Raw genomic sequence first — 23,147 nt, 5'->3', positions numbered from 1 at the left:
TTATCTGTAATATCTTCATAAATACTTCTTGCTTTTGCTTGAATGGCCATTGGACTCAGGGGCACTTGGTTCTGAATCTGATTTTCCATCCATATTATCGATAGCTTTTCCATCTTCGATATAGCACCTGAACGGTGTTTTGTAATCACTGTTGATCTTAAATGTGTTGATCCTTTAACATGTTCTTTTATACACACACTGTCCCTTAAAATAGTATTCACTGTTGAAGCAGCAAGACCTAATTCCGTGCAATAATGACAGACTTTGTCCCGTTTCATACTTCTTAATTAATCATCTTCATTTCTGAATCAGTTTTGTTTCATTTCCTAGCACTGCCAGCACTTGCACTTTCCCTTTTCCTTCACCATTGTAAAGGTTGGTCCCTTTCCCTTCACCATTGTAATAAGTAAATAGGAATGAAGAGAAGATTCTAAAAATTTATATTTTTATATGATTGAAGATTTCAGTGAAGGGGAACTCATTTCAACATAATACCATAATGTGAAAACCCACAGAATTCCAATTATCGGTATTATCATAAATGCAATAAGATTGAGTTTACTACCCATTTATAATAGCTTGCACTAACAGAAAAGCCCAATAAACTGGAAAGTGCAAATTGTGTTTATTGTTTTATGGTAGTGATCTACAGTAATGTGTTTTAGAAAAATATCACAAAATTGACTCTTATAATGGAACATATGATAACGATGAAGTGTAGCACAATTTCCATTATAAAAATGACCCTTTAGAGAGATAAATAGCTTAGTTATTTAGCGAAAATTCAACTTCCAAGGTCTTGGAACAAATTATTAACAAAAAAAAAAAAAAAAAAAAATGTGTTATTGGATTCATATTACAATATTTTCGTGATACCTCCATTTATTCTTACGGGATGCAAAATACGTTTCCACGATTTTTTTAAGTTTGCATCGGCTGGTAAAAACTTACGTAAAGTCGAATTTCCGTAAGTCGAGTATTATGTAAGCCGGGGAGTGGCTGTACTTGTATAATTGAGCTTGACTCAATAAATGCTAGGTGTCAGGTGAAAATGTTCAAACATCCCTGGTCGACTTTGTTGGGACAGAGGTATGTAAAATCTATAAATCCGGGAAAACTGGGACGTATGGGATCCCTGTCTAAACCATTTTTCCTATGTGCATTAATTAGGTTTCTCCTCTTTGAATCCTTTCCAGTATTTTTTTTTTTTTAAGGTTAGTCTCCAGACTTAACAACATCCTTCTTATTAGCAGTGGTCCAATAAATCATGGATAAGATGCTATGTGCCTTCCTAGCAGCCTATTTACAGTGCATGAAAAATTTCACTTCAGATTGAATAGAAATTAATTGATAGAAAATTTAGGTGATTAATAGAATGTCTTAAAGTACCGTATATGAATTAGACAAAATTTCAGCCCCACCTTATCTGAAATCTATTTAGCTACTATCGAGAACCAAGTACTTCAACCGTTTCCCACAAGTATTAAGCTCTACATGCGTTATGCCGATGATGTATTGTTAAGTGGAGACAGATCTTCCAATGACAATCTCTTTATTAAGTTCAATACCATACATAATAGACTAAAATACACCCTCGAAATAGAAAAAGAGAATAAAATCAATTTCCATAACCTTACAATATATAGGTACAAAATTAGGAACAAAAATTTATAGAAAAGATGCGAGCACAGGTAAATACCTATCGCACTGTTTCCAATCACACCATCCACTTAATATAAAAAAATTCGTCCTGTACAATCAGATTCATAACGCCATAAAATACAGTTCTTCACATGACGATTTAGTCACAGAACTTCAACATCTCACAAAGAAGTTTACTGCTAGACAATATCCCTTACGACTAATTTATCACATAATTTCCATTGTCGAATACAGAATTAACAATCCGCACAACCAAAAACCGACCGGGATAATAAACAAAATACATGTATCGTCCTCCCTTACCATTGTAGACTTGCTCAACAACTTCGTAAAGTATTTGACAACACCGACATAACCTTAACGTTTCGTATAATAAATTAGGGTCTATGTTCAATGCTTACAGAGAAACACCAAATTACCCTATATGCAACATTAATAATGTCGTTTATTTAATTAAGTGTCAACCAGGATGCAACACATGCTATATCGGAAGCACCACTCCAAAATACGGTACAATAAAAACCTCCAACACGTGCTTATTACCCTTTTAATAGTTTCAAAACTGATCATGCCAGCACTGAACATGTTCACTTCGATAACCACAACTTCAACACGTTCACTTCCATAACCATAACCCCCAAATTGATTCAGCTGTACCCGTTATTAATTTAAAATCCAGTTACAAAATTTTTCAATACGAGGCACTTGTTATAGAATGGTGTCGCCATAACACTGATTTTAATGTTTTGAATACAAAACTCGCAACAAACCTTTCACCGGTCTGGAACCTGACACACATGAGGTTCCCATGTGTTTTGAAATGAATCAAGGGAAATCAGTACTTTAAATACATAGTTCTCCTTTTACACACATAGGCATCTCCGTAACCAGGTGGGAAGAAGCAGCAGTTCATAGCACACGCTTCTTGATTAGACCGGGGTTCGAGCCAGTCACCACCAAATACGGAGGATGCGGAACGGTGTCAGGGAATGACCACTGCATATTCCTGGAGCAATATGGCCTTAGTTGCTAATGCTCCTAAAAAAAACCAAATAACAATAATAACAAACCTTTTACACATCATTGCCAACCAAAGACATTTATACAAAAGTCTCTCATTAACACCTTCCCATTTCATCCATCCATTTGCTCCAAATCTTTGTCTAGTTCTGCCTTGAATTTATTTAAGCTGTCCACTTCTACAACGACAGATGGAAATTTGTTGGAGCAATCAACTGCCCACTGGCTAAAGGCAAACTTCTGCACATCCATTCTACTACTGCCTTTCCTCAATTTTAATCTATGCCCCCTCAGGTTCTTAATCTGAGCAAGCGGAAGTATCCCATCAGCATTAAGCCTGCTCAAACCATTCAAGGCCTTATACACCTTGATCAGATCACCTCGCAGGTGCCTAGTCTTCAGACGCTGTAATTTGCAAAACCTTAATCCTTTCAGTTCATCTGCAACTTCATCTGGGGTACCTAATACTATCCCACATCCATTACATAAGGGTTCGATCTGGTTTGACTTGCTCTTTTTTGCATTTGTATATGTGAAGAATTTCACATACCCCTTCTTTGCTTTCTTTGCCAGCAATTTCTCATAATTGGCCTTTGCAAGCCTAACCTTTTCCACGGCATTGTTACAGATCAATTTGTAGCTGTTATAGGCTTCAGTACTTTTTATTGCTCTGTAACTTTTCCATGCTGTCTTTTTCTGCTCAAGTAATTTGGCAACTTCATTATTCATCCAACTAGGAATATTCCGCGTGGAGTATTTTTTTAATGGTATATAAGCATTCAAGGCTTCCGTGATTAATATTTTTAAGGTATACCATAATTCAATTGTATTCTCTCTCTGTGAGATATCTACCGAGTTAATAGAGGCCATGTAGTGTCTTAAGCCTTCGTAATTTCCTTTCCTGAAATTATTACTCATTCCTTTGCCTTTAATTACTGCTACCTGTCTCCTCATCATCCACCATAGAACTCTGTGATCACTTCCTGCTACTGGTTCCTGCACTGTCAGCCCTATTATGTCATCTGGTTCATGGGTGATGATGATGAGGTCTAGAGTATTCTTTTCTCTAGTACTTTCTCTCATATGTTGATACAAATAACAATCATCTAGTTGATTTAAAAATTGTCCCCCATGTGGAGTTTCCTTCCCATTTGTTCCAATCAATTAGAGGCAAATTAAAATCAACCATAATAAGAAATTCACACTTCCTTGCCCTTTCCATTTGCATGTAGAGGCTATCATCGTAATCTTCACAATCACCTGGCCTGTAGATTTCTCCAACTCTCATTATACCTTTACTTCCAACTATCTCACACTGATTTTGTGGGTGCCTCCTTGGCCAGGTGGGAAGGAGCAGCAGTGCGTAGCACATGCTTCTTGATTAGACCGGGGTTCAAGTCCGTCACCACCAAATACGGAGGATGCGGAAAGGTCAGGGAATGACCACCGCATATCCCGGAGCAATATGGCCTTAGTTGCTAATGATCCTAAAAACCAAATAACATAAACAACTGATTTTGTAATAACTGAGAGCAAAGTGGAGGAGAAGTTGAAGTTAAACATAAGGAAGGCACCTGTGGTGGATGGGATCTATCCAGTTATATTAAAGGAGGCAGCAAAGGAAGTAAGCAAACCCTTAGCAATAATTATGAAAGCTTAATTGGACTCAGGGGGTCTCCATGGACTGAAGGTGTGCAAAGGTATCACCAATTCACAAAGGGGGTTCAAAAGGTAACACCAGTAACAGTAGACCTGTTAGTTTAACTTGTGTTCTGGGGAAAATAATGGAGTCATTAGTTAAAGAAGCATTGCAGGATCATCTAGACAAGACTGCAGTAATAGTTAAGACACAGCTGGGTATCCAATACATCATAGTATCTAATCATATTGTCTGACCAATATGATTGGATACTATGATGTGGTCACAAAGGAACTGGATGCAAAAAATAATCTTGATATCATATACTTGGATTTCAGGAAATCTTTTGATAATTTTTTGCGCATGGAAGACTGCTGTACAAATTGGAGAGGTATGGCCTGAAGGGTAAGTTGCTGTAATGGATAAAGGGATGATTGAGTGGGAGACGAGAGAGACAGTGGTAATTAATGGACACTGCTCTTCATGGACGAATGTTATTTGTGGAGTTCCCCATTGTTGGTGTTGGGGCCATTGTTTTGTGTATTCATCAATGATATTGATGAAGGTATATCAGGTTTAATGTCTAAGTTTGCAGATGATACAAAGGTTGGCAGGGTTGTTAACAACAGTAAAGACAGTATGCTAGTCTACCTGGCGTTTTTTTTTTTTTTTTTTGATTTGGTAGTTGTTGGCGCATTGGCTTCTGTGGCCATATTGCACCTCCCAAGGTTTTTGCAGTACTTTGATCCAAGCCCGAGACGGGAATCGAACCCGCGACCTTTGGGTTGCCAGGCAGGTACTTTACCCACTCGGCTAGCCCGGTCGGCTAGTCTAACTGGATCTAGATAAGTTGGGCAAGTGGGCTGAGAGGTGGCAACTGAAGTTTAACCTTGACAAATGCAAAGTACTGCATTTGAGTAGCAGTAACCCAAGAGAAATGTACCAACTGTGTGGCTCTACACTCAGGGAAGTGGAATGTGAAAACACCCTCGGGTAATTGTGCAGTCAGATATGAAGTTTACTGAGTTGTGCAGACAGGCTGCCAGGCCGGTCATGGAGTCTTGTTAACGATATATAGAAATTTTGCTGGCAGGAACAGGGAGGTGATTATCCCATTGTACAAGGCAATGGTCAGGCCACACCTTGAGTACTGTGTAGAGGCCTGGAGGCCTCATTTTAGGAAGGATATACAATTGCTAGAACAAGTTCTAATTAGGGCAACAAGATTGGTGAGGGGAACAAAATGGTGCTCTTACCAAGAAAGGCTTAAGTTCAGTAAATTGCAGTGCCTGGAGAGTAGGCACATGCGAGGTGATCTGATTGAGGTGTATAAGGCCTTCAATGGGTTAAGCAAGCTGAATGCTGATGGGATTCTTCCTCTTGCTCAGATTAAGAACCTCAGGGGGCATAGATTCAGATTGAGGAGAGAAAGTTGTAGAATAGATGTGCGGAAATTTGCTTTTAGACAGTGGGTAGTTGATTGGTGGAACAAACTTCCATCTCTTATTGTGGAAGTTGATAGCCGGAATAAATTTAAGGCTAAGCTGGATGGCCATTTAGATGAAGGGGTTAAATGGTGAAAAAATTTTTTTTATTTTTGGCTGACACTGCATAAGCTTTCGTTCTTGCATCGTATGCCTCTACTAATGCTAATTTTTTTTTTTTTTTTATGTAAACCCCAAACACGAGAGGTATTAGAACCTATAGTACTTAGTACCGTGCTTAGGTTGGAGGTTGAGAAGACGAAAGAAGACATTGGGCTTGAACTTCTGTAGACTAATTTTCAGGAAATATGTATGAAGGAAGGTTGTTCCAGAAAACGGCAGTGAAATGAATAAACGAGGAAGATGAAAAGTTGGTTCTGTGAGTTTGAAGTTGGACAGTAAATATATGTTGGCTGGTGGCGGCACGTGTTGTGACTGTTTTGAAAGAGAGAGCGGGAATTATAGAAGCCAATTCAGAAGAACAGTGCCCATGGAAGTATATGTAGAAGAGGCATGCAGCGGAAACAGAATGTCTATGAGACATCAAGTGGAGAGACTGTTAGAGATGAATCATTAATTAAACTAACTGCCCTCTTCTGAATGGAATCGACAGTTTTAGGGGCACCACCCCAGATATGGGAACAGTATTCCATGGCAGGGCTGATTTGTGATTTATACAGAGTCAGCAGCTGTTTGGAAGAAAAGTAACGCTGAGAGCGAAAGAGAAAACCAAGTTTTTTAGATGCCGAGGAAGCAATATTTTTAATATGCTTGTGCCAAGAGAGATTAGAAGTCAGGGTAATCCCTAAAAGAGATATATCATTTTGCCTAGAAATTGGAGTGTCACTAAAGATAAGCATAGGAGCAGAAGAATGCTTTTTGCGAGATATAAGACAAGACTGAGTTTTAGAAGGGTTGAAATCAACTAAGTTGTCTTTGCCCCACTGGAGAATAACCTGAAGATCGGAATTTAAGGAATTGGTAGCAGATTTTCAAGAAGTCGAAGCTGATTGAGCAGGACAAGGTTTCTCAAAATGGAAAGTGGAATGCAATGTGCTATCATCAGCAAAACTATGGATAGGATTTCCAGTCAATGGAAGAAGGTCATTAATATACAAGAGGAAAAGAACTGAACCTTGGGGGACACCGGCATTAGTGGAGAAGTTAGAAGACAGAGAGCTATCTACCATCACCGTCAATTTGCGATCAGAGAGAAAACTGGATCACCAATTACTAAAAACAGTTGGCAAACCATAAGATGGAAGCTTGTGTAGAAGACCTTTATGCCAAACACGATCAAAAGCCTTTGAGATGTCAAGAGCAACTACTTGTGTTTCACTGAATCTTTCCATTGAATTAGTCCATAAATGGGTAACATAAGCCAGGATATCACCAGTGGATCGACACTGACGGAATCCATACTGGTGATCGCTGATCAGACGGAAGGTTTCTAGGTATCCTTTTTAGGAACTGGCTAGCAAATTTCCAAGCAGAAGGAAAAACACCTTTGGAATAAGATAAGAAAAGGATAAAAGGCAGCAAAGAATAGGAATAAGTTTAGGAGCACATATTTTGGGAACAAGTGAAGAAATACCATCCGGACCTGGAGCTTTCTTAGCATCAAGATTCGTCAAAATCCTTCTGACATCCTTTTGATGGAAGACCACAGGAGGCATTGAATGGAGCATGTTGGGAATGGTGGGAGGTGTTTTACCAAGATCATTAATACACGAGTTGGAAGAAAAATGGGATGCTAGCAGGTCAGCTTTATCCTTGGCTAAAGTGACAACAGAACCTCTGGTTTGGACAGAGGTGGGAGCAGAGATGGGCAAACGTTGCAGCCGATAGCTTTGGCAACAGACCAGAATGCTCGGCTACTACTAGGGCAAGAAGCAAGTTTTCTACTCTTAGCCTGTTCAAACTGTAGTTTGGACTGACTAATAACTGCTTTACAATTGTTGCGATCTTTGGTGTAGGCAGAAAATGAAACTGGAGAATTAAAAACTAGCCAATTACGATATGCAACATTCTTCTCTTGAACAGCCTTAGCACATTTATTGGAAAACCAAGGTTTAGATAAAGGATGAGATTTTAAAGTGGAGTGTGGGATAAAGGATTCCATTCCTGCAAGAATAATTTCACTGACACGATCTGAGCAAATGTTGACATCAGAAGTTTTGAAACAGTAATCCGACCGGAAGCCAGCTGGAGTTGTGAACATGAAAATCACCAAGGAAAATTACCTCACTGTTAGGAAAGTTGGACTGGAGAAAGTCAAGTTGCAAAGAGAGGAAGTCAAAGAGTTGCAAGTGATTAGTGGAGTTGGGAGAATGGTAGAGACAACAGATGAATTTTAAGCCAGAGAAGATCAAAGAGAGAAAATTCCAAATTGCCAAGTCTCTGACAGGGAATATCAGAACGGACATATGCACAAGTACCACCTTTGAGGCGAAAGGAATCATACAGCGAATAATTTGGGCATCTGAGATGAGCAGTAGTTGAATCAACCGATAACTGAGATTCTGTCAGAAAAAGTACATGGGGTTTGGCAGACTGCAAGTGGAAATGGACATCGTTAAGATTAGAATTGAGATCACGTATATTTGTGAAATGAATTAGGACGTGCTTGGGAGGTTTAGATCGTTTCGCAGATAAGCTTGCTCTATTAGTTTGACAATTCATGATGTATTCAGTAGTAAGAAAAGGAGGGTGGGACATGCTGTATGAAGTAATGAAATTTTTGGATATGGCGTACACATTGTAAGAATATACCCAGCTCCTTGACATAACATGGCCTCGACAATGCTCCCTGCATACACACTACTCAGACTCCCTCCAGTCACTATCTGGCAGAGTAGAGGTAGCAAGATTATACACTAGCTGATCCGGAAGCCTCCTGGAGAGTTACCAATAGGTTCGTTCCGGTGTACTGTGGCCTGCGAACACTGTTTTAGAGCTGTACCCTTGAAATGTAAGGAATATTGGATCTCACCACGATGTTCTTCATAACCTCAAAAGTCATCAATCATACTGCATGATGGAAGAGATAGGGAAGGGTTGACCAGAACTTAGCTCTAGAGACTAAACATGGGTTCCACCACTTCAAGCCTCCAATAAGCAAAGTGGTAGTATTGTACCGGTTGATGAGAGTCATCTACCACCTAGTAGTGCCTAGTAACATAGAGGAGCGGCGTTCCTCCATGTGGTGTGGGCGCCACACCTCGACCCCTGCTTACATGCACAAGTACATGGTGGTCACCATGTACTTGTGCATGGAGGTTATACCCAGGATTACTAACGGTCCCACCATCGTGAAGATGCAAGCAGAGGATTTGGCTGTCACAGACCATCTGGACTTAGCCAAAATTGGGTCCACTTGACTTGAGTGTCACCCAAATATCAGTTCCATCAGCGTTTTAGACTCCCAGGTAGCAAGTACAGCTTGTCTGGCATATCTGAGAGAATGTCAGTGATAACTTCAAGGACCCAGTGCATGTGAAATGTCTGAATCCAGGAAAGCTTTTGTCGCACTCAGGTTGCTTTTGATAAGAAGTATGACCCTACCACCCCTTCTATCTTCACTGGCGCCTCCATAGCCAGGTGGGCAGGAGCAACAGCGCGTAGCACACGCTTCTTGGTTAGACCGGGGTTCGAGCCCGTGACCACTAAATACGGAGGATGCGGAAAGGTCAGGGAATGACCACAGCATATCTCCGGAGCAATATGGCCTTAGTTGCTAATGTTCCTTAAAACCAAATAACAAACATATCTTCACTATCTTTCTTTATATACATTATACATACCATACTGAAACTCATCATCTCCTATCTCCAGGTGGAACCACGTTTTTGTAAGCCCTATTATGTCAGCGTTACTTGTCATAACCAGTAGTTCGAATTCACTCATTTTTTGATGACTCTTCTGACATTACTGTATAAAGAATTAAGACTTTAGTGTTCTTATATAGTTAACTACCCTGAGACATCCTTTAAAGTTATTTAAGCTAGCTTCCCTGGCATTAGCTACCTACTCATTTGAAATGTTTCTGCTCTCAGAACATCTTGCCAATATGTTCATAAATACCAGTGTGTTTTCCATACTGAGCCACATGCAGCTCCTCTCCCACTGGCTTATATGTGACTCCAGGATTTCTTTCCCTCAAATTCATAACCTTTTTAAATAAATAAGGGCTGACATAGCAGAGTGGTCAGGGACTGGTGTCTTTAACCAATTTCATAGCCAGTGCTGCTGCCTTGTGAGTTGGTAATTAAAACCCAGAGATTAATGCAATGCTGTATTACAACTGCAGGGGCTCACATCTGGTATGGGCTTGGCACACCCAGGGTCCTGAGCTCATTCTTCTCTCTTTTGGTGATTTTCTCTCTCTCAGGATACTCAATTTTTTTTTTTTTTGGCTGGTGCAGCATAAGCCTCAGGCGTCCTTGCACCATATGGCTGATAATAATAATAATAAGGTGCTCTGCATTATTATAGATAATATATGAGATAATATATTGGATAAATTAGGAATATTCATATTTTAAGTACTCTTGTTTTTATTTTTATGTATTATTAACTTATGCTTAATTTTTTTTTATTGTAATTTTTTTTTGTATTACAGCATGAAAAGTAATGATAATGGAAAAGCATTTTCTGCTGACAGTCCCTTTAAGAATCCTATTACAAATACCAAACGTTATTCACTTCCTGAAGATACATTGCAAGATGATTCTGAAAAAGAAGTAATATCTCGGATATCTTCAGAGAAATCACATTCTCTTCCAGGAAAGGTGACTGAACTTGATCATTCTGATTTACAGATTGAAGCATTGGAAGGTATTTTTGTATTTTCAGTTTGGGTATTTTTGTATTGCATTATAATATAATTGCATTAAGATAAGAAACTAATATTTGTGAATGACTGAAAAACCTTTTGGAATCAGGAGCAGAATAGTTGATTACATCAACCGGACTTTAGAATATATTTATTATACAAATACAGTAAACCCCCGCTATTCGCGGTCGCTGATTTAATATAAAATGAAACCTAAAAAAATGTGAATTTTAAAGCGCCGTGAACACTTTCTGCCATAAAAAAGCACGGGTGTGGCTAAAATTATCTTTCCTGGTCAAAACAGCGCTCAGTGGGTGGGGGGAGAGGGGTGACAAAATCGCGAGCGTGGATGTTTCTCGCTAATCCTTGTTCAGTATGTGTTATGCGCTTGTCATGGAAGGTTTCGTCGTTTGCTTTTAATTAATTCATATGCTTATAAATATATCAATTTATAAATTGATATGCTTACAGAAACGATAAATCTACTGTTTTCAGTGTAAAACAGACTTTTTCGAGTGCTTTTGTTAACGGAAGACAGTAACTTTATTGCGGACAAGTTCTTTCTAACCCATACAAAAATATGGCTACAAATAACAAGGGAAATGTGAAAAGATCAAAGAAGGTGATGACATTAGTGAATAAAATTTCTAATGGTGAAAGTGTCTCCTCAGTGGCAAAACATTATAAAATCAATGAGTCAACGGTACGATCAATCAAGAAATCGGAAGAAAAATCCGCCGTGGTGTCCGTGAAAACCCGCTAATTGCTTCAAAAATTTGCTCTGTAACTCATGATGTTAAATTAGAAAAAATGGAAAAAGCTTTAAATCTGTGGATAGAAGACCGAACTCAAAATAAAATTCTGTTAAATTCACTCATCATTCGTGAAAAGGCAAAACTCCTTTATCAACACTTTAGTGAAACTGGTGATAGCACTGACGGGATAAGTTTTTTAGCTAGCAAAGACGCTGGTTTGAAAGATTTGTTTGAAATTTCTAATAAATATTACATTTAATATTAAATTGTTTCTTATTTTCATTTCGATGCCATATGCTTGCATCTCACTATGTACATAGTCATATTATGAAGGTAAATATAATGCATACATAGACAAAATTTTAGACTAGTTTTTCTTATATATTTCATACTTTGGAACAGAACCCCTTTATTACTATGGGAGCCATAACTCAGTATTCGTGTTTTCGGTATTCGCGGCATTTCTCAGGAATGTAACCCCCGCGAATAGCGGGGGTTTACTATATATAGTTAAAATAACACTGATTAAAAGCATGCAATAAAAATATTGCAACGAAATATTTAAAATATACTAAGTCAAAAGCATAAAAATACAGTGCTTTTATGGTGCTTTTATAAACATTTATCAATATGATACCTAAATGATTTTGTCAAAAACATTGTTTCATTCCCACTTCCCAGGGGGATGAAACATTGTTTTTAACATATCTAAATAGATTTTCAATTTCTTGATATTTGTTATAGAGATTGAATGACCACGGTCTGCCCATCCTTGATGTAATGGTGAAAAGGATGGGCTGACACTTAACATCTTCAGTATATCATAAACCCATGTGCACAGCAAGTTGTAGAATTACAGATCATGTTATGCTTGCAACATAATAGCATTAGTTTCTTGGTAATGGATAGGGCATGATCACATTTTCAATCAGAAATAGAAAGATACAAGGACACAACCTACAGTAAGCATAACCTAGTCTACAGTCCTAGTCTCATTAGCTTGCCTAACCAAAGAGGTTAGACAAGCTAATGAGATGCTAAGAATGCAAAGAAAAGTAGAAAAAAAATTCTTTGCTCGAGTCAGTATTAGTATAGCCATATAGTGCAAGGAAGCCACAGGCTTTTCCTGTACCAGCTAGAAAAAAAGTAGATTAAAAAAAAAATACAAATTAGCAACTTCCCAACTCATGTAATTCCCACTATTGAAATTCTTCAACTGTCAGCCTTAACTACCTGTGAAAGCAACCTGTTCCAGTAATCAGTGACTTGCTGGCTAAAAGAAAACATCCTACAGTCTATTCTAAACTTCTTCACCTGTAATTTGAATTTATGGACCCTAGTTCTGGAATTCTTTATAACAGTGAAAATTCCACCTTCATTCATCTTAATAATCTCTCTCAGAGCCTTATAAACCTCAATCAGGTCCCCTCTAAGATGACTGGTTCCCAAGCTTTGACACTTTAAAGATGCTCCCTGTCTTTTTTTTACATGATGCAATGCTTGGGCACAGTATTCCAAGTGCTGACTCACAATTGCCTTATACAATAGGATTATCTCTACAAGCTATTGTTTGATAAATCATCAACAGGACACCATGGGATTTCCTGGCTGCCTGTTTATACTGCTCAGATAATTTCATATTTGCTGGCACGTTAACTCCCAGATCCCTTTTTTCCTTTACAGTTTTTAATTCAATCTCACCAAGTGTATAAGTTATTTCGGAGTTACTATTCTCCAAGTGCTGCATTAAAACTTAACTGCCACTTTTCTGACCCTTCTTAAAACCTGTTTGAATTATCCAGAAGGATTCACTTCATAGGAAACGAAGCAAACATAGAAAAACTTTTGATGTACCTAAAATATATTGACCTATACAGGAGAATATAATTTAACATCTATAGCTATATGCTGCCTATAAATAAACAGTGAACAGACACAATTTGGCCTCAGTAGCCCTTGTGTCATTAAGCCCTAAACAACAACATATCCTGAAGGAGTGCTACTTGACACTGATCATTAACGACTCTCCCATATTTTTACTTCATCTGCAAATTTTGACATCACGCCCTTTATCCCTTCATTGATGTTGTTTATGAAAATCAGAAACAACAGTGGTTGAAGAACTGATCCTTGGGGGACTTTACTTCTGACGTTACACCAATCTGAAGATTATCCATTGATCACAACCCACTGCCTCCTTCATTGCAGCCACCCTGCAATCCATCTTAGAATCTTTCCAGTAATTCTACCATGTTCCAGCTTATAGAGTAACCTCTCAAGAGAGACTGAGTCAAATGCTTTGCTAAAATCCAAATAAACTATGTCAAAATTGTTCCTTGCATTCAGCTCCTGAGTAACTGTGTCAAAAAAATAGTTTACTAGGTTGGTTATACATGATTTTTCCCAGTAACAAAACCATGCTGTGTGTCCTTCAGAAAGCCATTTCTTTCTAAAATGTCCCTGGATTGCCCTTCTAACCTTTACCTCTAAGAGCTTCCATGCTTCCCCCCCCCCATCTCTCTCTCTCTCTCATATATATATATATATATATATATATTTATATGAGTAAAATTATTACTGGCTATATGCCATCAACTTCAGGAGCCTTGTTTTTTGCTCAAAAGTTTTTCTAATAAACAGTCATTGGTAATTTCGAAATCACTAATTTCAGCCTCACCTGCCCAGCCTCTCTTCAGCATAAAGGGTCTCTCATTTGTAAAAACAGATGCAGAGCACCATCTGCATCTGTTCATTTTATTCAGTTCAACTGCAACATCAGCTAGGCTATCTAAGATTTTCTCACATCCAGTACAGAAGTGTCTTATCTGATTGAATTTTTCATATACAGCAGACTCTAGATTTAATGGGATCTGTTTAACCGGGACACTTCAAGACTCCAAAAAAAAAAAAAAAAAACCCAATCATAAAAATTCAAGTAAAAACTAGAAAAGGTATAAACAGATGTTTTGCGAGTCGTAAATAAGTGACAAGCAGGGTGTTATAAAGTCGTCATTGGGAGATTATTTTGCAACCCCCACTGTCTTCACACACGACCCAGACACTCAAAAAAAAAAAAAAAAAAAAAAAAAAAGAGAGAGAGAGAGAGAGAGCGAACAAATGTTTAGTTTGTTTTAGTGCATCACTTTGATTATTGTGTTTCGCTGCATTTTGTTTCATTGTTTATGTCAGGGATAACAAAAAAAATTTTTTTGTTTAGAAATCGCAAAAATGATGGTTAAACGCAAACAAGTTGCACTTTAGTTAAACAAAAACTTGAAATTATTCAGAAGTCTGAAAACAGTGCATCTGTTAAATCAGTGATGCTGAATTTGAATATAGGGAGTACAATTTTAACAGGAATTTCAGCAGAGGTGGAGGGGTTATGCTCTTAATTAAGAAGTATATTAAATCAAAGGCAGTACTTGCTGCCTTTAGAGACTAAACATGGATTCCAGTGCTTCTCGGAAGGAGTCTTTGCATGCAGAAAAACCATACACAGAACACTGCTGGCCTCTAGCTATGAGCCAAATGGAGCTTTTTTTTTTTTTTAACTTTATTAGTATTTTATTTTTTATTGTTTTGCACTGAATTGCTGCCAATTTTTTTTTTTTTTTTTCCTTCTTTTAATTTTATGTGGTTTTGCACAGAATAGCTGTCAGTGGTTGTATTAATAGGTTTTTTTTTTTTTCCTTCCCTCGCTTCCATTCTACTCTGTAGCTGTCAATTTTTTTTTCTGCATTTTAGTGTAGCGGCCAACAGTTTTTTTTTTTTTTTTTTCCTTCTTTTCCACATTCTACACAGCGTAGCTATTTTTTATTATTTTAATTTTTATATTTAATTTACTTTTTACTTTTGTTTATTATATATATATTTTTTAATTTTTATTTTACTTTTATTTTTCTGTTTCTTTCTCTTCACATTCTACACTGGGTAGCTGTCACATTGTTTTTTTATTTTTTTAATTTATACCACAGGATATATTTTTTTTTCCTTCTCTGGAGTGGGTCACCCCCCAGAGAAATCTGGCCCACCTTTCCGTGGTGTGGACGAGTACCCAGAATTATCTGTCCAGGTGACTGATGCTTCTGGGTTGCCAAGCAGCCAAGTTATCAAGCAACTCAGAAGCCTGTGGAAGATATAAGCAAGTCTGTAATCAGATCACAAAGGAAGTTAGGCAGGCAAAGGCAGATTACGAGAAATCCTTGTCAAAAGATGCTAAGAAAAACAGCAAGGATTTCTTTACTTATATAAACTCTAAAAGGAAGGGGACGAATCTGATTGGTCCACTTGATATCGATGGTTCCACTGTTGATGATCCTGCTCAGATAGCAAACAAACTGAATGAATATTTTGCATCTACATTCACACGTGAGGAATTATTAAGGTTTGAAAATGGCGGAAGGTTATCAAATTGTAGCAGGATGCTTAATGATTTTGTAATAACTGAGAGCAAAGTGGAGGAGAAATTGTTGAAGTTAAACATAAGAAAAGCACCTGGGGTGGATGGGATCTATCCAGTTATATTAAAGGAGGCGGCAAAGCAACCAAGCAAACCTTTAGCCATAATTATGAGAGCATCCGTCGACTAAGGGGAGGTTCCCACGGACTGGAGATGTGCAAATATATCCCCAATTCACAAAAGGGGATCGAAGGGTGACACGAGTAATTACAGACCAGTTAGTTTAACTTCTGTTCCGGGTAAAATAATGGAGTCACTGGTTAAAGATGCATTGCAGGATCATCTAGACAAGACTGCAGCAATAATTCAGACACAGCATGGGTTTGTTAAGGGAAAGTCTTGTCTGACAAATTTGATAGGATATTATGATATGGTTACAAAGGAACTGGATACAAAAAATAATTTTGATATCATATATTTGGATTTCAGAAAAGCTTTTGACACTGTTGCACATGAAAGACTATTGTACAAATTGGAGCAGAATGGTATTAAGGGTAAGTTGCTACAATGGATAAAAGGATGGTTAAGTGGGAGAAGACAGAGGGTGGTAATCAATGGGTGCTGCTCTTCGGGAATTAACGTTATTAGTGGAGTCCCACAGGGTTTGGTGTTGGGTCCACTGTTGTTTTGTATATTTATCAATGATATTGATGAAGGTATATCAGGCTTAATGTTAAAAGTTTGCAGATGATACAAAGGTTGGTAGAGTTGTTAATGACAGTAAGGGCAGTGTGCTACTGCAACAGGATATAGATAATTTGGGCTGATGGGCTAAGAAGTGGCAACTGAAGTTTAACCTTGACAAATGCAAAGTACTGCATATGGGTAGAAGTAACCCCAGAGAAACGTACCAACTGTGTGGTACTACACTTAAGGTGGTAGAAAATGAAAAAGACCTGGGAGTAATTGTGCAGTCAGATATGAAGTTTTCTGAGCAATGCAGACAGGCTGCCTGGGCAGGTCATGGGGTTTTGTCAATGATATATAGGAATTTTGCTAGCAGGGAAAGGCAGGTGATTATCCCTCTGTATAAGGCAATGGTCAGACCACGCCTTGAGTACTGCGTACAGGTCTGGAGGCCTCATTTTAGGAAGGATGTAGATTTACTTAAGTGTGTACAGAGAAGGGCAACAAGATTGGTGAAGGGATCCTCTTACCAAGAGGGGCTTAAGTTCTGCAAATTGCAGTGGCTGGAGACTAGTCACCTGCGCCGGGATCTGATTGAGGTGTATAAGGCCTTGAATGGGTTGAGCACGCTGAATTCTGATGGGATCCTTCCACTTGTCAGATTACGAACCTAAGGGGGCATAAATTCAAATTAAGAAAGGACAGATGTAGAATAGATGTGCGGAAATTGGGCTTTAGCCAGCGGGTGGTTAATTGCTGGAACAAACTTCCATCTGTTGTTGTGGAAGTTGATAGGTTCAATAAATTTTAGGAGGAACTGCACAGGCATTTGGAGGAAATGGTGTGTTTTTTTTTTTTTTTTTTTTTTGGCTGATGCTGCATAAGCTCATACACTTGCTTTCTTGCATCACATGCCACTACTACTACAATAGGGAGTTGTACCCTAGAGACTTAAACTTGTGGAGGCCGCCTGAGGTCAAGCTTATTTTTTAAGAGCATCATTTATATCTTGCTTGGATTTATCCGTAGTTTATTTAGTGCGGCTCAGGGAGAGAGAGGTCGTCAAGGACCCGATTAGTATTGTCTTCTATGGCTTTGTGAGAGCGGCCAGACACCATGATCATGAGGTTGTTTGCAAAAGCAACAATCTTGGTATTGGCAAAGGAGCTGGAAAGCCAGTCTTGTAGGATCATTTTCCACACGAGAGGTCCCAGGACTGAGGGCACCTCCAGGTGACTGGCCTGGAGACATGATGGTATTTTGACTTTAGAATTACTGTTCTATCTGAAAAGTAGCTTTGGAAAAGTTTATAGAAATGGTTGGAATAGGAGGCTGTCCAGAGGCACGCCAGAGTACTGCCCCATCAGACAGTGTCAAATGTGCCCTTGAAGTCAAGGAGATGGCAAGCTCAAATTTTGCTTCAGGGTTTTCTATGTGCAGAACTAGATAGATTGAAGAGAGCCTCCTCACAGGATCATCCTGGAATGAATCCATACTGGCAGGGGGATAGCAGATTCTGTCCTTGAAAGAGAGCTGTTGTCCTAAGTGCCATAGCCGCTCCACTGGAGTTCAACTGACGTTCTAGGAGCAGCCTCCTACAAAAACACATGTCTACTCTACTCATACTACTACTCTGTTATACCGGCCAACTCCATATTCATCCATTTTGACATCCTCCTCATGCTATATTTTCTTCATGGTATACATGCATTCATGGCTTTTGTGATCATTGCTTTAAAGGTATTCCATAATTCAAATGTATTAGCCCTTCCTCTGCAATCTGCCCATTAACAGATGCCAAACAATTAGTGCCTTAAACTATCATAGTATCCTCTTACGAAATTAAAACCCATGCCTTTACCTTTAACTTTTATTGCAACATCTTTCTTTATCTTCCAGCTAATGATCGTGTGATTACTACCTGCCAATGGCTCCTGTACTTTATGCCTAGGGCTTAAAGTACATTAAGTTAACACTAGAAAGAAATGGATGAACCGCATTGGGCTATTATATTTGAATGGCATAACTATTAATGATTCTGTTCGGGTTGCTGACAAACATCTAAATAAATATTTTGTATCTACATTCATGCATGAAGAAGTTTTTAGGGATGGGAATGCACTAACCAGAAATACACTAACTATGAGCTAAATGATTTTTTATAGCTGTAGCTGAAGAAAGTAAGAAAAATTGCTGGACTGAAGTTATAGTTGAAGAAAGTAAGAAAAATTGCTGGACTGAAGTTATAGTTGAAGAAAGTAAGAAAAATTGCTGAACCTAAAAGTAAATAAGACATCTGGGGTTAATGGGATTTATCCAGTTATATTGAAAGAAGCAGCAAAAGAGGCAAGCAAACCTGTAGCCATAATTATGTGAGTAACCTTAGATACAGAAGAGATTTCTATTGATTGGAGGTGTGCAAATGTGTCTACTATTTACAAAGTGGAATAAAATGGTGACACGAGCAATTATAGACATGTAAGTTTCATTTCTGTTCCAGGAAAAGTAATGGGGTCAGTGGTTGTATTAATAGGTTTTTTTTTTTCCTTCCCTTGCTTCCATTCTACTCTGTAGCTGTCAATTTTTTTTCTGCATTTTAGTGTAGCTGCCACAGTTTTTTTTTTCCTTCTTTTCCACATTCTACACAGTGTAGCTATTTTTTATTATTTTAATTTTTATATTTAATTTACACTACTTTCAATTAAATTTAATTAAAAATTTAATTTTTACTTTTGTTTATTATATATATATTTTTAAATTTTTATTTTACTTTTATTTTTCTGTTTCTTTCTCTTCACATTCCACACTGGGTGGCTGTCACATTTTTTTTTTTTTTTTTTTTTTTATTTATACCACAGGATATATATTTTTTTCCTTCTCTGGAGTGCCCCCCCCCCCAGAGAAATCTGGCCCACCTTTTGATATCATCGGTGGGTTTGGAGTCTCGAATTGAATGTAAGAAAAATTGCTGAACTGAAGTTATAGTTGAAGAAAGTAAGAAAAATTGCTGAACCTAAAAGTAAATAAGACATCTGGGGTTAATGGGATTTATCCAGTTATATTGAAAGAAGCAGCAAAAGAGGCAAGCAAACCTGTAGCCATAATTATGTGAGTAACCTTAGATATAGAAGAGATTTCTATTGATTGGAGGTGTGCAAATGTGTCTACTATTTACAAAGTGGAATAAAATGGTGACACGAGCAATTATAGACCTGTAAGTTTCATTTCTGTTCCAGGAAAAGTAATGGGGTCAGTGGCGAAGAAGTAGTGCAGGATCATCTTTGCAGGAATGCAATTACAGCAGACTCTCGATTTACTGGGATCAGTTTAATCGGGACACTTCAAGACTCCAAATAAAAAAAATAAATAAAAATAAAATATAATCAACCAGAAATCATAAAATTCAAGTAATAGCTAGAATAAGTATAAACAGGTGTTTTGTAAGTCGTAAATAAGCGACGAGCAGGGCATTATAAAGTCATCATTGGGAGATTATTATCTTGCAAACCCCCCCCCCACTGTCTTCACACCCGATTCTCAAAAAAAAAAAAAAAAAAAGAGAACAAATGTGTACAAAAGTAGTTTGATTTAGTGCGTCACTTCGATTGTTGTAATGATGGGTAAACGCAAATGAGTTGCACTTTCAATTAAACAAACACTTGAAATTATTCAAAAGTTTGAAAACGATGCATCCGTTAAATTAAATCTCTAAAGAACCATTATAATGTTGGCAACCAAATCATGCGCAAAATTGTAAAAAATTTTTGAATTTTTTGAAGAATTTTGAGCATTTTTGAATATACTGTAGTAAGTCCCCAACTGACGTAACTTCAAACTTGCATTAATTTTTTTCACTCAAATTTTTTTTTTCTTTTTTAGGATTGTAAAATTTAAAACAGAATAATAATAATAATAATCAATCAATAAAGACGATCACGGCACGCACAAATTGCACAAGCAGGATATGGAGTAACAAGCTTAAAAATAGGAATGAAGAGAAGATTCTTAAAGGTTTTTTTTATATGACTGAAGATTTCAGTGAAGGGGGACATATTTCACCATAATAATGTAAAATCCTACAGAATTCCAGATATTGGTATTATCGCAAATGCAATAAGATTGAATTTACTACCCATTTATAATTAGATGCACTAACAGAAAAGCCCAGTAACCCAGAAATTGCAAATTGTTTTTATTGTTTTATGGCAGTGACCTCCAGAAAGGTGTTTTAGTAAAGTGTGATAATAGTGGATTTTTGCCTTAACTCTGAGAAGTTCTTAACAGAAAATTTCATTTTCACCGTTATTATGGTGCCAACTAAGAATAAATGACAGTGGTACTAGTAAATCTATCAAGAAAAGGAAATCAATTGAGTTGGATTAGAAAATTAAAATAAGGGTGTTTGAAAATGGTCAAAAATAAACAAGTATCACGCAGAATTTAGATTTTTCAGTGTCAACAGTGAACACAATAATAAAGGAGAAAGACAGAATACGAGAAGCGGTGCAGGGATCGGCACCAATGAAGTCAACTATGATAGCCAAGGCTATGAAATACATATCAGTTTTTACTGTACAATTTCTTCCTTTAATGTTTTCTTTTGTTATGTACTACTCCAGCAACTTCACCGCTGTCCCCAGATAGTTTTTAATTGAACTAATTAAAAATATATATATATATGTATAAACTAATTGAAAATATATAACTATTTTTCTTCATTCTTCTGAGGATATTATGTGGTTTTTGTAATTTTGGCATATCACGGATATAGGAGCAAAATTTTATTAGTCATTCCTGAGTTACGTAAAACTCGACTTGCGTAAGAAGTCCTGGAACGTATATTGAAGACTTACTGTATTTTTGAATTATCCGGGATTTTTATTTTACCATCTATCCCGGAAAATCGAGAGTCTACTGTATATGGAAATCAGAGCATGGGTTTGTAAAAGGAGGGAGTTGGGATTCTGTTTGACCAATCTGATTAGCCACTGTGATGCCATAACTGGATGCAAACAATAATTTTGAACCTCATATATTTAGATTTCAGTAAATCTTTTGTGTAGAACACTGTTCCACACAAAAGACTGCTGTATGAATTGGATTAGTGTGGAATTAGGGGCACATTACTGCTATAGATAAAGGGATGATTAATTTGTAGTAGATAGAGGGGTTTAATGAGTATTGCTTTTCTAATAGTTCTCAGGATTCAGGGCAGAGTCCCCTTACTGTTTTCAGTATTTATTAATGACCTTCATGAAAGCACGTTAAGCTTATTTTCTAAGTTTGCAGATGATACAAAGGTTGGTAGGGTGGTTAATGCAGCAGTCAAGCCATACTACTGAAAAAAGACCTAGAAAAATTAGGCTGTGGGCCAAGAAGTGGCAGCTGAGGTTTAACAATGCTAAATGCAAAGCACTGCACATGGAAGCAGTAATCCCATAATAACATACCAAAGGGTGGTACCACATTCAAAGTAGTGAACAAAAACACCTAGGGGTGATTGTACAGTCTGACAAGTTCTCTGAATAGTGTATACAGGTTGCTAAGACAGCTCATGGGGCTCAGCCAATGATATACTGGAATTTTGCCAACAAGAACCAAGAGGTGTTTATACCATTGTGTAAGGCAGTGGTTAGGCCACGTCTTGAGTACTGCATAAAAGTTTGGAGGCCTCATTTTAGGAAAGATATAGATCTGTTGGAATGAGTGCAGGGAAGAGAAAAAAACTAGTCAGGCACATAAAAGAGTACTCTTACCAAGAAAGAGTTAAGATTCTGCAAATTGCAGCTCTTGAAATTTGTAGAAACCTGGTTGAAGTGAACTGGGTAGACCCAATTGAAGTGTTTAAGGCTTTAAATGGATTGAGTGAACTGAATACTGATGGCATCCTTAAACTTTCTCAGACAACACACTTAAGGGGACATAAATTTAAATTGAAAGAACATATTGAAAGTTAGATTATGAAAATTTGCTTTCAGCAAGTGAGTAATCCGTTATTGGAACAAATTCCAGATGGAATTTGTTCCAATAACGGATTACTCATTGGATTTAAGATTAAACAAATTTTTAAAGGGGATATACAGGTTTATTCAGCTAGCGTTTTTTTTTTTTTTTTTAATTGCCTGATGCTGGATAAGCTTGCTTCCTTGCATCACTTGCTAAATAAAAGATTCCAGAGTTACCCTCCAGCAATATGACTGGAAACTTTGTATTAAAAACAACTACAAGGAGCTGTTTTAACGCAAATGCCATTACTGTGTTTTTTCCGCTATCATACTTCATTGAATGGACTCAAACTGAGCACTCAGTATGGCTTATTCCTTTCTGCTCAAGGATATATCAAGGAATTGTTAAGATTTTGCACAGTTATAATATTAGCACTTTTCAAATTCTTGAAAAAAAAACTTCAATTACTGTATTCCCCCAATCAAAAAATTTGCAAAAAAAAGTGAGATGATTTATAATACACTGCATTTTATAACATAGTTTAATTTGATTTATGGTTGGGTGATTTATAGCATACTGCAATGCTAGCTATATTGGCAAGGCCATCTGTCATCTGGAAGATAGCTTAAATGATCATATTACTTCCATTGAGAATGTTTTCCTCCATTGAAATTAAGAGTGGTCAAGTAAATCAGAATGTCGTATAATGGGGAATTTTAAC

General features: G+C 37.4%; 1 protein-coding gene across 2 annotated transcripts in view; it reads left to right on the top strand.

The window, feature by feature from the left end:
- LOC150085524 (arfaptin-2-like) overlaps window positions 1-23,147 on the top strand; it is a 99,110-nt gene that overhangs the window by 7,089 nt on the left and 68,874 nt on the right. For both annotated transcript variants that reach the window (XM_090373314.1, XM_090373313.1), the window contains exon 2: window positions 10,427-10,641. In XM_090373314.1, the coding sequence (XP_090229440.1) occupies window positions 10,428-10,641 (214 nt within the window). In that variant the 5' untranslated portion in view covers window position 10,427. The remainder of the gene's footprint in view (window positions 1-10,426; window positions 10,642-23,147) is intronic.

This window comes from Mastigoproctus giganteus, chromosome 5 (assembly GCF_048544385.1).
Source record: "Mastigoproctus giganteus isolate SK-2022 chromosome 5, ASM4854438v1, whole genome shotgun sequence".
NCBI classification, from domain to species: Eukaryota; Metazoa; Arthropoda; class Arachnida; order Uropygi; family Thelyphonidae; genus Mastigoproctus; species Mastigoproctus giganteus.
This window is presented reverse-complemented; position numbering and strand designations above follow the sequence as displayed.